Below are 14606 nucleotides of genomic sequence, written 5' to 3'. Positions count from 1 at the left end.
ACGGGAGGAGTGAGGTAAGGTAGGGGGGGGGGGGGGAGGAGGAGCAGATATTCTTCTACTTTTCCATCGTCGTCCTTGCGCAAAAATACCCCGAAATAAGATATTCTAAAGAGAAATGTTTTCGATTGCAAATAGCTTCATGAAAGTCCGATACTGCAGAGTAAATAAAAAATATTGACACAACAGATAGCACCGGTTGTAAACTACAACTGCATCAGCTGTTCCCGACAGATCCCGCGACGAAAATTAAAAGTTTGTCCTTCTCGATTTTTTTTAGTTTGCAAATTTGCATTTTGCGATTGGCTTATATATTTTTAACGGCCAAGCTGAGATTTAACTTTTACCATTTAAAAAATCTACTTGAGAAATAAAAATTAAAAAGTTTTACTGCCTATTTCTACCTATAAAAATAGAAAAATTCCCAAAATGAGTTTTACTTTTGGAATTTTTGTGAAATATCTTTATACAGATCCCAACGAAATGTTAAAAATGTGTCATATTAATGGCGTATAATAATATATATCTGGCATCTAACTGCGAAATATTACATTTAATTGTTTTATTACCAATTAATTTATTATTATTTACTTCCATTATTTTAAACACACAATTTCAATGTAAATTTATTGACGATAAATTACGTACATATATATATATATATATATAAACGCGCATGCAACGTTTCGCAAATTTTATCGCACTCCGCGTATGTTGAATGTGGCATCGACGTGAAATATGGTATGGTACGCCGGGAAAAGAATTAATGATAGTCGCCGGAAACTTGGTTTGTCTATACCGTTCCTTCGCGCCCGCGCTCCCGCAAATTTTCAGCTCGATACAAACATTTCTTTGTGCCTGGGAGCGGAAACATTCTCCCGACTTTGCACACTTCCGATCGTGGATCAACGTCACCCCGTGCGCTCTGCCGCCGCCGCCGCCGTCGCCGCATCGTCCTCGTTTAGCAACATTATTCTATACTTTGACCCGCACGAAGTTTCTCTTCGAGCGGGTGTCGATAAATCTCTACGCAAACAGTAACCCCCTCCCCCCCCTTTCGGGAAAGTTGCGCGAATATACGAGCACGCGGAGTGTCTTCGTCGATAAACATGTGGACAAAAACGACGATGTACGTTTTACAGCGTAATGCTTCTACCATTTTGTATATCCGAGCAACAATGGGCGGTGAGAGAAACTTTCGTCGATAAAAAAGATCGACTTCCAAACATGGGCTGAGGAGTCCCGAGAAATTCAATGATCGACGAAGTAATTCGTGAAACGTCACGAAACGTCGTGTACATATAGTATATAACGAAGTGGAGAATAATTTGGAGGGATAATTGAAAAATTTTTTGTATAGGCCCGTCACGCGCTACCCTCCATACACGCTTGCCCTCTCTCAATTTTTACGTCAATTTGAACGCTGATACTCGCTCGCGGGGGTTTCACTTGATTTCAGCGGGGAACAATTTATTTGAACGAAGTTGAACGATGGCAAAGTGTATACCCAATATCTTACCATGTAACAACGGAAATTTATATTGTTCTCCTGCAAAGTATACAATAAATAGAAGTATACCTGCAGCGGCTCAAGGAAAGGGATTCGGAACGGTTTCCTTCAATCTATAGACGTATCCTCCTGTTCGTTTACCTTCAGAGCCACACTCTATATACTGTACCTTTGTGAAGACAAATATAAAACAATCTTCGAAGTCATTCCTTGTTGAAATTCCTGCAGTCGTATCGCGAGAACAATTCTCCCGCGCGTTCTTCCCCCCGTTTTGGACAGAAGCTTTATTGTAGCGTATAATGAGATACGTATCGACTTTCCGTTCTTCTTTTCAAATTGTAAATTGTGATTGGCGCATTCACCAAATAACGTCCTATCGAATGAAAGCGCAGTAATTACGATGAAAACGCAATAACGTAATTACAATCATCGCGAGTGCGAGCGCACGTTTTCATTAATATAACAAAATTAATATCCATCAAAATACATATAAATGTATACGAAAATTGATTCTCGACCACATTTTATACACGTGGAAACGAGATATTTTGTTGAAGTTCGCCCGACTCCGCCGCGCAGTAACTATCTTCACGTCTTACCTCGCCAGCAGTATATAACTACTTGCAGCGAAGATTAAGCAAATTTGCTAACTTCCACTAACTCCGTCTGTTTCTATATTACATCGGTGGCGCCGCGCCGATTGTGATCTTCGCAGTCAGCGCAGAAAGAACCTTTCGCCCAACCCGGAGATTTATGTAGGTGTAGCGCAGCGCCCGCGCCGGTCGAGCTGGCGAAAGAGCCGTCGACGTCCAGTCGAACAGGGAAGGGGAGGGGGGGGGGAGGGTGAAAAAAAGGGAGCAAGAAAATAATCTACGGGCGTACGCGGACGATTTTCGACCGCGACATTTCGGGATTTCGGGACGTCGATTGACTTCGTCGTTGAAATAATCCTCGCCGGGCGCGCGCGGGTTTAACATTTCCCGATAAGCAAAATATATCGTCCTGGCCAGCGTTTGACGTCGCCCGGCCCCCGAGATATATGGTTCTCGCTAACACCCCCCGAGAGTTACCGAAGTCGACGGTAAATTTCGCGCCGCGTCTCCCCCCCCTCCCCCCTGCCCGTTCCCCTCGAACCTCCGTTTCCCGTGCGTTTCCGTGGTACGGGGGAAAAATATCGAATATTTTCGACGGAAGAGAGAGAGAGAGAGAGAGAGAAAGAGAGAGCCGTGGCGGCCATCGCGCAAGAACGAACGAGGAATTTCGGAGTCCGGCGCGCGGAGGCTGTAAATCTCTTTCCCGACGCTGCGACGACGACGACGACGACGACGACGACGACGATGATCGAGGCGGCCCGCTGTTCCATCCGTTTAAAATTCCGCATCGGTCGCGTTTAAAAGTTCGCCCAGGCCGTGACGTCCTTGTCAATTTTCCGAGCTTTTTTACGGCCGTCCGTTATGCGCGCGTCGTGACCGTGCTGCAACTTTGCCGCACGTAATCGTTTAACTCTTTCAACGCGGCAAATTTCTTATCTGCGTTTATTATTGGTAAATATGCGCTTAAGCTCTTCTACAACTTGTAGAAGTCCTATAATTCATTTATATGACTTGTGGAAGAATGTTTCCTTCAAAAGCGACGAGTACAATAAATTCTGAATTGGCAATATATATACGTGTATATCTTTCATCAAATTCTCAGTTTCGATTTGTCACGCGTGTGCTCGCGATAAATTTATCGCCCGTAAACGTATTTCCGCCTCGACGTATCGACTCTCAATTGGTCGACGGAGCTCATTCAAATTGAGGGAGAGACATCGCGGGACATCCTCCGGGATACGATATACCGGCCGCCCGGGGAGAAGGATTAATCCTCAGAAAAATTTACGGCCGCAAAGGAGATATGGGGCGCTGTCGAGACGGCCGGTGTATACGCACATCGTTTCTCGCGATTTATATCCTAAGGAGCAAAACGGGCGACGAGTAATGGCGCGGCGATACAGCCCGCGGAGACTGACAGGTGAAATACGGAACGGATCCGGATCGTTTTGTTCAAGTCGCGCAGACGGAGGTAGGACGGGCCGCCGCGGGCGAATTATGGGCGACATTGCGTCGGCGTGTGTGTGTGCTTTCTCTCTCCACGGGATTCCGATTCCGCTTCCCGCAAGCCTTCCTGTCTCGCTTCCTCTTTCGAGGAAATCCCGCCGCGAAGCGCGATTCCGATACACCCCGGATGCGCTGCACCATCGCGTGCGTGTACAACACGGGCGCGCGCGGATAAACCTCGGGGCCATCTCGCGCGACATCATTTTTTTTTTCACGACGCGATGCGATCTGTGCCTGCGCGTATTTATCTCCTCTCCGCCCGAGGTTTACCTCCGGCGTGCGGCGCGGCGTAATTAAGTCAGGCACGCTTTTTCTGCACCGCGCGCGCTCGTTTAGCCGCGTGAACGACGGGACTTCCTTTCTGAGGGCGTCGCGTTTTCTTTTACGCGATTTTATCATGCAAAAAGATACACAGCGAAAAATATGATATGGCTAACCAGACTGATATGATTAACCAGGGAAGAAGAAATTTTTCAAAGTTCTCGAGCGCTGACGCGGTATTGTTCCCTTTTCACGATTTTATTTCGACTACGTCGGATAATCAGCGAATTTACCGCGACGCTGCGACGAGAGTGCGCACAACAGAAGATCACTCTCTCGCGCGAAATTTACTCGAATGATTAATCTGCACAAATAGCTCGAGTTTATCTGTCAACAATCACGTGGATCATCTTTGCGTTAAAATTACTGTAACATCATTATACACGGTAAGTTTATTAAGTAGTCAATATTTCTCGAGCTTCAACAGCACGATAAAGAATCCGATGAGAAAATGTATAGAATTACTTATTGTTATAGAGACAAACTCGCGTGAGAAATATATGGCCCGGGACGCGTCATTTGCGGCGAGAAACCCGGTTCGCACATCGGTGATGCACGTCGTGAGACACAAGATTCCTACGTGTCGGGTCTTTCAATCCGCCTAAATCCTCACACGAAGGGAGGAAGGAAGGAAGAAGGAGGGAGGGGGAGGGGGGGACCAAGATGGCTGAAATACGGCGGATTACCTCATTCCGATAGGGTCGATTTTTCACGAAAGACATGACGAAAGAGAGATGTCGGATGACGTTGCGGTGAATCACGGTGAATCAATCTCTGTCTCGTTACAAGCGCCCTTCATCCGACTTCATGAAGTCGTACGTTTCTCCTTCGATATTTTGTCAGAATCGATCCCCCGTTCGCTCCTTCGCCGGTATATCCAGTTACTCGCTCGAGCAGTCGAGGGAGGATTAATAACTACGTGTGTTGCGCACGTAACGCCGGAGGACTAATTAATCGCCTCCTGTCGGGGGCTTTTACATGAGAAGGAGTATAGGGGATCGAGATATTAATAAGCTCGCGCGCGGCGCAGGAGGATAGCTATAGAATTGCCGCGCGCGCGCGCGGGTTTCTGGGATTGCGAAAGTTTGTATAACGATGCCTATTATGTCGATATCGCTAATGCCGGGTGGAAGATGGAATTTTATTGCGGAACGTTATTCGTATCTTAACGATAATGTCACGAGATAACAATGACGTTTCCGACAAATGAGCGATGTAGCGATACAGATGAACGTATAGACGTATATAGACGTTGGGGAGAGATCTCTTAATCACAGAATTACACGATTGCCAATCAAAAGCTCCGCTCTGACGGCCCCCGTGTAAGTACTTAGTACAGTTACAACGGTCCTTTAGTAAAATTCTCGGTGTTTATTGCGCAAACTTCGAGTTCTGAAAATTGGCAACGAAACGCGTTACACGCTCGTGTAACCGATTCCAACTTCGACTATTAAACTTTATGAAATTGGCCACGTAGACTGCGATAACAGCTGTTCTATCAGTAATTGGATAGCAGCTTTATTGATTACGCTCATTTCCAGACTTTCTCTTTCTCTCTCTCTCTCTCTCTCTCTCTCTCTCTCTCTCTCTGTCTCTGTCTTTGTTCTCTTTATCTTTATTATTAGTATATAAATATCGCTATACATGCCCACGTTATGTGAAAAGCCGCATTACAACGACGCGCAACGTCCGCTATTACGCATATTAGTCATAATGCGGTTACGTCAGCGGACGTATGTAAAATAGTGACATATTCCAATTACGCGCCAACTGCGAATGGAACGAAGTTTCGAAGCCAATTTTTTCCAATCCGCGAATCGCGACGCGGTATAAACTTCGCTCAACACGCGGAGAGTTGATCATCCGGATAATTAATTTACATCGCGCGTGCTACCGCCATAAATTTGCGGCGAAATTCCGCGGCGGTTATCTCTCGGCAATGTACGTATATACCGTAATTTGCATTAATCGATTAATTGGCCAGTTTCCAATCTTATCCCTCCCGTCAGTATTTCGTAGATCATTAAGCAACAACGACTGCTTTCTCTCTCTCTCTCTCTCTTTCTCTCTCTCTCTCTCTCTCTTTTTCTCTCTTTCAGAAAGCTTCGAATGAGAAAAAAATTTTCCTGCTGGACTTTGTGTAAAAAAAATGTTAAGAACAGAGCAAGCTTTATCAAACTGTTTCATAATCGAACGGGAGAAAACCGAATTAATGAGGATTAGCGCTAATCGACGTTGCAACCATCTCTCAGAATTCTGATAATCGCCCGAGGGTAATTAAATTAAACATAATTAGAGTGCAGCATCAGAAGGCTATAAAAGTAGGTCTTCGAGAGGATTAACGCGCAAAGTTAAATCGCTTTTGTAAACTCGGATGTTATAAGCTTGATGTCTCTACTTATCACATCATCCATATTTCTCTCATAACCATTATGCCTAATAAATGGATACCTATATATCTCAACTTAAAGAACAGCGCGGAAAATTCCTTTAACTTTATTATAATATTTCCTACATTGCATTTTACTAACGGCTTTATTATACTGCTCGTTTGTGAATAACAATCTTTCCACATAGGATCGATATTAGAAAATTTAAGTTTCTTGACTAATATCTGAAGTAACAAAAATAATGCTTCTATTTAAAAAAAAAGAGAGAATTTGAGAGACATAATTCAATGATATTCCTTAACTATAGTGTTCAGTTACCTTGTTAGTTTATATTGCTCCATATGATAAAGCAAAAAGCAATAATAAAACTCCCTCCCGCGATAAACCCCGTCGTCCCTCTTGACATAAAACCGTCAACGTGTTCGCTTTATTACGCTGAACGGCAATGTATAAAGTGCATTACGGGCCATAAAGCAATCAGAAGGGAGCGCATAAAAATGCGCCGTGAGTCTCATCGAAATCGCGGAATATTAAGTTTACACAGGATATCTCAGAGAAACCAACCGCAAGGACATTTTACGAATAGATCCCTTGAGGAATTTGATATTGATTTTCCCTGAATGAGAACCGTCGAAAAACGTGCGATGTTCACGTACTGCGATAAATACACTTTTATTCCGTACATTTTCGTTGCACGTATAACATTAATTCATACCCTTTATTTGCATTAGCAAAATATTGTATATTAAAGAGAAACGAGAAACGACACTCTAAAAAAATATTTTTTTATTAATACAGATGATTTTATTTTAACGTTGGTGATCATAATTTCTAATAACATATTATATTCGTTAATTAAATAGTCGATTTATTTTCGACTCTATTTTGTGACAATTAATTATACCGATACGATCAATAATCATAATATTATATATAATATAATAAATGCAACATTTAAATATATTGAATACATTTCGCAATTATGAATTATAAATTGTTATAAAATCTCATATATGACTGTGAAAATTTCATATTTAATAAATATCCTTCGAAAATGAAATAGTAAAAGAGCGTGGCGACGCGTTGATAAACATCCTTTGGATCCTCCCCATCTGCTGCGATTATTATGGCAATCTTTAATGAAATTACGAGATTAATCAAAGTGATCTCTCCGAGCTGTAGCACTAACATAACGGTCGCGCAAGGTCGGCCCTTAATTTACCAGCGTATAATTCCAAGCTGGTGGGTGACCCTCGAGGGGCTGTCTTGGCGTTAACGAGCCGTCCTCGTCTGCGGGATCGAGAGTGGCGAAAAGGCCTCGAGGGTGCTCGTATTTTAGGAACCAATCGAGTGTTGCAGGGTGCGGCTAAGAAGCGAATGTTCCTCTCGGCGCCGTTTGGACGACGCTGCCGCACTCGGTGCAAAGAGGAGAGACAGAGAGAGAGAGAGTGAGAGAGAGACGGGGAAACGTGGTGGCGAGGGGTGGGGGCTTCATCGATTTCTTACCCCGTGGCCCAGTAACGCGTTTCGTGGGACCGTCGTGTACCGTCATTGGGTGTAGCTACCCCCGACGAGAGAGAGGGTCTTGATGCACCGCAGGAGCCCGAGAGGATGCATCGAGCCCGAGAAAATCACCGATTGTCTCCTCGATCGTTTGCGTCGTAGTTTTTGCGACGGTAGCGCTTAATCCCACTCGTTAGCGCCTAGGATTTTGTCGATTTTAGCGAGACAGATCTTTTGCTGAATATCAGCTGGAAAACTTGGGGAAACGTAATTATAATTGTCGTAAATACAGCTTAAAGTGTGCGAAAGAGCATATTTTCTAATAATAAAATCCAAATAAAAATTTGATTATTTATATTTACATATTATTGTGACGATTATTTGATAAAATTTATTTCCTAGTTATTATTTAATTCCATTAATTATAAAAATTAGGAAAAACAAACTGATTCACATTCTGATATTCATGTATAATAGCCATTGTATACTATTACTGGTTTAAATGACATTCACGTTGTTTTAACGTTACATCAAGTTTCATTAATATACGTTAATAATTTAATAATTAATTCGAACATCCATTAGCGGTAAGCTGCTTGCTGTTAATTAATTCACTAATTCGCGTACACGTTTATATAATGACATGACACATTTTTACCAGCATTACAGCATAGATTATTTTCAATATTAGTGTTTCAGTCCAAGACTTTTTCTGATTTATAATTAAATCATTATTATACTACGTGTAATCTAAGTTAATATCGTTAATTAATTATAAACTTTTATACGCATTTTACTAATGTGATTATACATTTCAATTATTTCTTCATTTAGCAAAAAATTTTCTTCGAAAGAAAAGAGAGACTGGATATTGAATCTTAAAAAAAGACACGTTGGATGTATATTGAATTTGATATTTGACATTAAATTTAATTTTGTCATGCGCGCGCTAATTATAAACTTGGTGCTCGAACGGCACGAAAATGAAGACGCAGCAGTTCAAGCAGAGCCAGAAACTTTCCGAGGAGCGGTGACAGTTACGTGTGTTTAATTTCAGAATGTGTATCATCGTCGCTTTCTAAGGAAGATAAATTCACCGTAACTACGTAAAACTCTCTTGCTCGTCCCCGCGAAAAATGCGCGATCCATCTCGATTATGGTAATCTAGTATCGCATTACCACGGCATACGATTCGCGTTTAGTGCTAAACGCAGACACATCGTGCATCGTGTAAAGTTGATGGCAATCTATTAAAAGGAAAGCTGACATTTCCCCGTTAACAATGATGTACAACCGGGAGAGGAGGGAGGGGGGGGGGGCGAGGAAAGAGGAGAGCGGTAACATTTACGATAAGCACAATGATGAATTATCATAACGTAAATTTCGCCTATCACGATCCTCCTCGCGCACTCGCGTGCTGCAGTGCATCCACGCGTATCCGGTATTACGCGTAACTTCATTCGGAGTTACGTCGGCAGCCGCGAGAGCATACGAATCAATCATATTATAACATTTTCCGACCGTCATCGCGCGCGCGATCGAAAATCGTCCTCGCGAAAATGAGACGCGCATATATTTTTCCCGAAGTTTTTAACAACGATAAATTAAGTCTCTCTAACGGGGCACGACGTTTTAATAACGACCGTCCGGAATTTAATGGCAACATCGCGAGTGATAAGATTTTCTCCCGTGGCAGATTGGCTCGGCTTCGTTCAATCGCGCATACTGATGGCGCGGCATGCAAGCCTCCCCACCTTCGTCCCCTCGCAGATTTTTATTTGAAATCACGCGAGCTCTCTAAAATCATGTTTCGCGATCATATCTAAATCACGTTGATGTAATTTGCAACAATATTTCTCGACTGCTCTCTATTTTAAACCGCGATCGAGCAAACTAAAATATTTATTCGGTAAACAAAGTAACTCGATCGGGCATTTGCGCCACGTAATCGTCAATTAATTTGTTCCCTAAAGGTATTCGCATATTAATATTAAACAATTAAATAGCTTCGCAATAGATCAACTAACAATGGAAATTTGCAGTCCAAATAAAAATGGCCATATTTATTTATTTAAATTAATAACAAAAGTTTTCTATTCGCTACAAGAAAAATCGTCTATCGGGCAATATTAATTCTTGACAGCAAATTCGTTACAATCGCAAATAGAATAACGTACGAGAAACACGGTGTTCATGTGCACCAATGATCGTGAATTATAAAACACTCCCCTTTCGCGAAATAACCCGGAGCGTAATTTCAAGATTAAGGACATATAATCGTGGTGGGAGATTCTCCCGGGGTATAATTAACTCTCAATTAAATTAAACGACGGTCATGCGCTCGCGTAACATTAAGGTCCACACGTGCTCTCCGTTTCTAAACTACCTCGCACTTCGCGAGGAGTGGCGTCGAGAAAGGACTGGGACTCTCGCGCTCGGATTAACTTAATCAACTGTAGTATTTGCCGAGCGTCGAGGAGGAAACGGCCGCCGAGCGGAGAGAGTTCAAGCAGGGTGGGGAATCCTTGGCGGCGGGTGGGTGGCTCTCAGGACAAATTGGCCGCGGCGGTATTGTCGGCGTCGAACAGGACACGGGAATACATTTTAATGGATTTCTCTCCTCTCTGTTAATACGCTCGGGTGTACGCGCGCGCGTTCCGCTGCTACACACAACGGGCGCGCGATTTCGCTGAATAAATACACGCTCGATTTGCGCTGCGTGCTTTTAAACGGCTGCCGGGGACGAGGTGACCGACGAGAGGCGCGGACTCGGAACATCCGGGCTCCCGCGGATAAAAGCGCATTGATTTAATTCGGCGATTAATTAAAACAAATTCGTCGCCGGTTAGTCGCGTTATACGCGGCGTCGTCTGAACTTTTAATAACAGGCGGCGCACGCGCAGTGTAATTAAGCGTTTAAATCCTTTATAATGGACCGCGGCGTAGCCGATAAAATGACAAACATTCCTTGTGCATTATGCCACGGATTATGCAAAATTTATGCGGAACTGATCGATGTTTACCGCTCTCCTTAACCGCCGTAAAATGCGGTTAAGGGCTTAATGTACCAATCCAGAAAAAGCCCCGGCAATTATACATTTTTCTTCTAACGGGCAACCTAGTTCCATCAATAAATGTCTACTTCTGGAATGAAGTGCCGTTATCTGAAACTACTTAACCTTTTTGCTCGGCGGCGACCGGTAATTGCCCATCTTAAATTTCCGTAGCAGGGGCGAAAAAATGATTAACGGTCCAGGATTCTTTATCATCCAAGTTCCGTACTTTAGTGCAAAGTGCATTAAGACCCAAGCCGCGGGAATGCATAATGCGAGGAATAAAGTTAGGGTAGCGTGTCTCTCGATCCGAAGGAAATTCTCGTTTTACATATCATTTGATAATAATTTTTCCTAACATTAACGACACATTCAATAAATAATGAGTATATTTAATTAAACATGCGATTATTTTGTATCTTGTAGCAAGACGAAGCTGTATCTATTGCTTCAATAGAAATGTACAAGCGAATAAGAAATTATCACTTGCGAAACATTCGTTTGCACTTACAATTAGAAATTAAGTAAATTCTTATTTTAAATTATTCTATAAGTTTTTATAACTTTTTATAATCATGAATTGTTTGATATGCCACAAAAAAATTGTATCATGCGCTGTAAAAATCATGACTATCTAGAGTCGAGATTTTAATACTTACATACAATTTTTTCCGTGAGACACATTCACAATCAATAAGAAATTTTCTGCAGAATAAAAACTCAAAATATACTTAAGGAGCTACTGTAATTAAAATTATAATACTTCTAAATTTGATTTGTTTTTACATCCACTTTTAAAATTAGCAAATTAATATTTCTGATGATTAGCGCAGTGTTATGCGTAACCCGTGTTTTCAACACTTGACTATTTAAATTTAAATTGGTCTAATGTTGTAAACTCTTTTGACATGTTACAGTAACAAAATTCATTCGCATCGGGATCGCCGACAAGAACGATAATCCCCCATACTTCGACAAGGGCCTCTACGAGGCTGAGGTAGACGAAAATGAGGACATTCAGCACACGGTGCTCACCGTCACCGCCAAAGATCACGACGAGTGTAAGTACTTGCCTTTTTAACAATATTATCTCATTAATTGCCATACATCGTTTTCATTCTTCCGTATTGTAAACTATGTTGAGAGTATTCACGGTCCATATATGTTTTAAATATTTGTAACTATGTTATATGAAACGATGCTCTCGCGTCGTGTATTATACACTGTTAAATGTGAAAGCAGTAACACAATTCCTTGAGTTAAATAACATTTAACTTTACACAAGTTATTTTCAACTTCCATGTGTATGTCAAAATGTATTATTTTAATACAAAACATATTTAAAAAATAACCATATCTAATCAACCCATTTTTGTGGTTGAATTGCTTTATATTAACTACGCATTTAATAAATATAAACTAAATTTGAGTCAAATTTAACACATTTCTGGAGTTAAATTGTTTAACTCTGTTGTTTTAATTAAATTAACTAGTGGCGACTCATGGGAATGATTAAAAATAACTCTAACTGAATATAATTTAACTCTACATTAAGAAAAAAAATTGTTGATTTAAAAAAATATTATTTTATTTAATTAAATGCGGCGGTCACGGGCTGTCAAGCAAATATTTGTTAATTCAACAAAATACTTGTTAATTCACAAAAATATCACGTTAATGTTAATTTTAATTCGTAAAAAACGTATATATAATTGAACCAAAGAAAAACTGTCAACAAAACGCATTTAGTTATTTTAACAACTTTTTTTCTCAGTGTATGAATTTAACAGTGTAAGTGCATCTTGAAAATATTTGAATAACCAAATGCAAATATATACCGTGTTAACTCTAACGAGGTAATTAGAGAGACATAGGGAGGAAATTTCGAATCCGCGATCCTCGTTTATCACAAGTCGTAATGTGATGACGTAGAAATTCCCACGATATATGCAATTCGCGAACGTCCATTTTCAGCTATTATATTTCATACACAAAAGGATTGCCATCTCCGAACATTCAAATCATTCCATTGCACTAATTCCACGGTGTACCGAAATTAACAATTACATATATATTATGGAAATATTTGCCTCGCAGTGAACCTCGTTTAAACGCATTGTGCGGATTGTGTACGGAAAGCTACGCGCGCAATACATTCCGCGCGAACGTAAATTAAATAAAACCTTATCTCGTTTACTCTAGCTCGACATTTAATATTTTTGAGTAATACGGATAAACAGGCCATTATATATGAATTTTCATGGCATTTGGAAAATGTTTAATTTCTGATCTCTAACAAATATCCGCAATACACGTGAAATTGGTATTTACGCTTCAGTGTACAAAATACGTTCGAATTAGATGCCATACTATGTATTCTTTTCTGAATCGAGTACACAGCTGGTATTGTGTAAATAGATAACGGTGCGTAACGAATAGCGCGAGTATTTGTATTTGATGTATGTAAATTAAAATCGGTAATTTGTAATTAAAATAAATGTATCAGTCTCCTCCGTGAGTGTCTGTAGTCATTCTTTCAGATATTCAGTCAGATATTTGTACTATCTTGTTTCAAAATTAATCGAATACCATTATATAACTTGAATTATACGTCAAAACATGTTTAGCTATTGCAACATTATTACCTAATAATAACGCTGATTAGTCATAAAATTTGGCATTAATAAAACTGCATGTCGGTATATTAAAAATGAAAAGAAAATGGTACATCTACGGTTGAGAAGCGAAAAAATTGTACTGCTAAAAGGAGAAGATACAGTGTCTGTGAAATTTTTGAGCGTTTCTATCGCCCGGAATCGATTTGAAATAGAATTTACCGGATACCATTATTGTCAAGTAACTTTTACTAGAGACCCATATCTCGGAACGCGAGAATTATCGCGAACTAGATCGAAAGTATATCGAGTAGACTTTCGGGATGGCGACCGATCGAAGTCTCCGGTCACCATTTCCCTCCGCCCCTTCTGACATCTCCGCGAACTTTCTTATTCGATAAAACTCGCTCCCGGCGCGAGAGAACTTTTATCTCGGAATTCATTCGATTACAACGAAAGCGTCGTTGGTGGAGAGTCGCGCCTTGCTTTTATTAAAAGCACACCCACTCCTTTCTGTCGCAGCCTCGCGTATTCGATACGAGATCACGAGCGGGAACATAGGCGGTGCATTCGCCGTGAAAAACATGACCGGCGCCATTTACGTCGCGGGTGCGTTGGACTATGAGACGAGGAAGAGGGTTGGTATCGCCATAAATGTCGTCCGAGCGTGCCGCGCTCGAACGCCTCACTATACTTTGTAGCTCTATTTAGCATCCTTGTTCTATTCAGAAATTATTCAATGCTTCTAACGATCTCTCTCTCTTTTGTTTTACTTCCATAAAAATATTTGAAGAACAAAAAATTAATCCACTTAATTGTTTAAATATAAATGTAATACCGAGATTTACTTTATGCATGCACTACTTTCACAATAAGTCAACAACGAAAAGTATAACATTGCAATTGATAATGACATAATAATTCATAATTTATACAATGAGAGTTAATTGCATCAATTAATAATTGATTATAATGACAATTGAGTTAGTTATACCAATTGATAATTAATATAATGACAATTGAGCTAATTATCCTCCTCCGTTTCACGATGCAAGCCGTATTTAATGTACTAGATATATCTGAATTTGCATGTGATATTTCACAACAAAATTCGCGCG

The 14606-nt window shown here is 40.8% G+C and overlaps 1 protein-coding gene and 1 long non-coding RNA gene across 2 annotated transcripts in view; one reads left to right on the top strand and one right to left on the bottom strand.

Annotated features, from left to right (window-relative positions):
* LOC105453278 (neural-cadherin) overlaps window positions 1–14283 on the top strand; it is a 150341-nt gene extending 136058 nt beyond the window's left edge. The window contains exons 14-15 of the mRNA XM_011695082.1: window positions 11791–11934; window positions 14011–14283. Coding sequence (XP_011693384.1) covers window positions 11791–11934; window positions 14011–14189 — 323 coding nt within the window. The 3' untranslated portion in view covers window positions 14190–14283. The remainder of the gene's footprint in view (window positions 1–11790; window positions 11935–14010) is intronic.
* The window catches only part of LOC105453282, a 146419-nt gene that overhangs the window by 57497 nt on the left and 74316 nt on the right, over window positions 1–14606 (bottom strand). The window lies entirely within an intron of this gene.

The sequence above is a fragment of the Wasmannia auropunctata genome, unplaced genomic scaffold (assembly GCF_000956235.1).
Source record: "Wasmannia auropunctata unplaced genomic scaffold, wasmannia.A_1.0 LD336000.1, whole genome shotgun sequence".
Lineage (NCBI taxonomy): Eukaryota > Metazoa > Arthropoda > Insecta > Hymenoptera > Formicidae > Wasmannia > Wasmannia auropunctata.
Note: the sequence above shows the minus strand (reverse complement) of the source record. Positions and strands in the feature narration are given on the sequence as shown.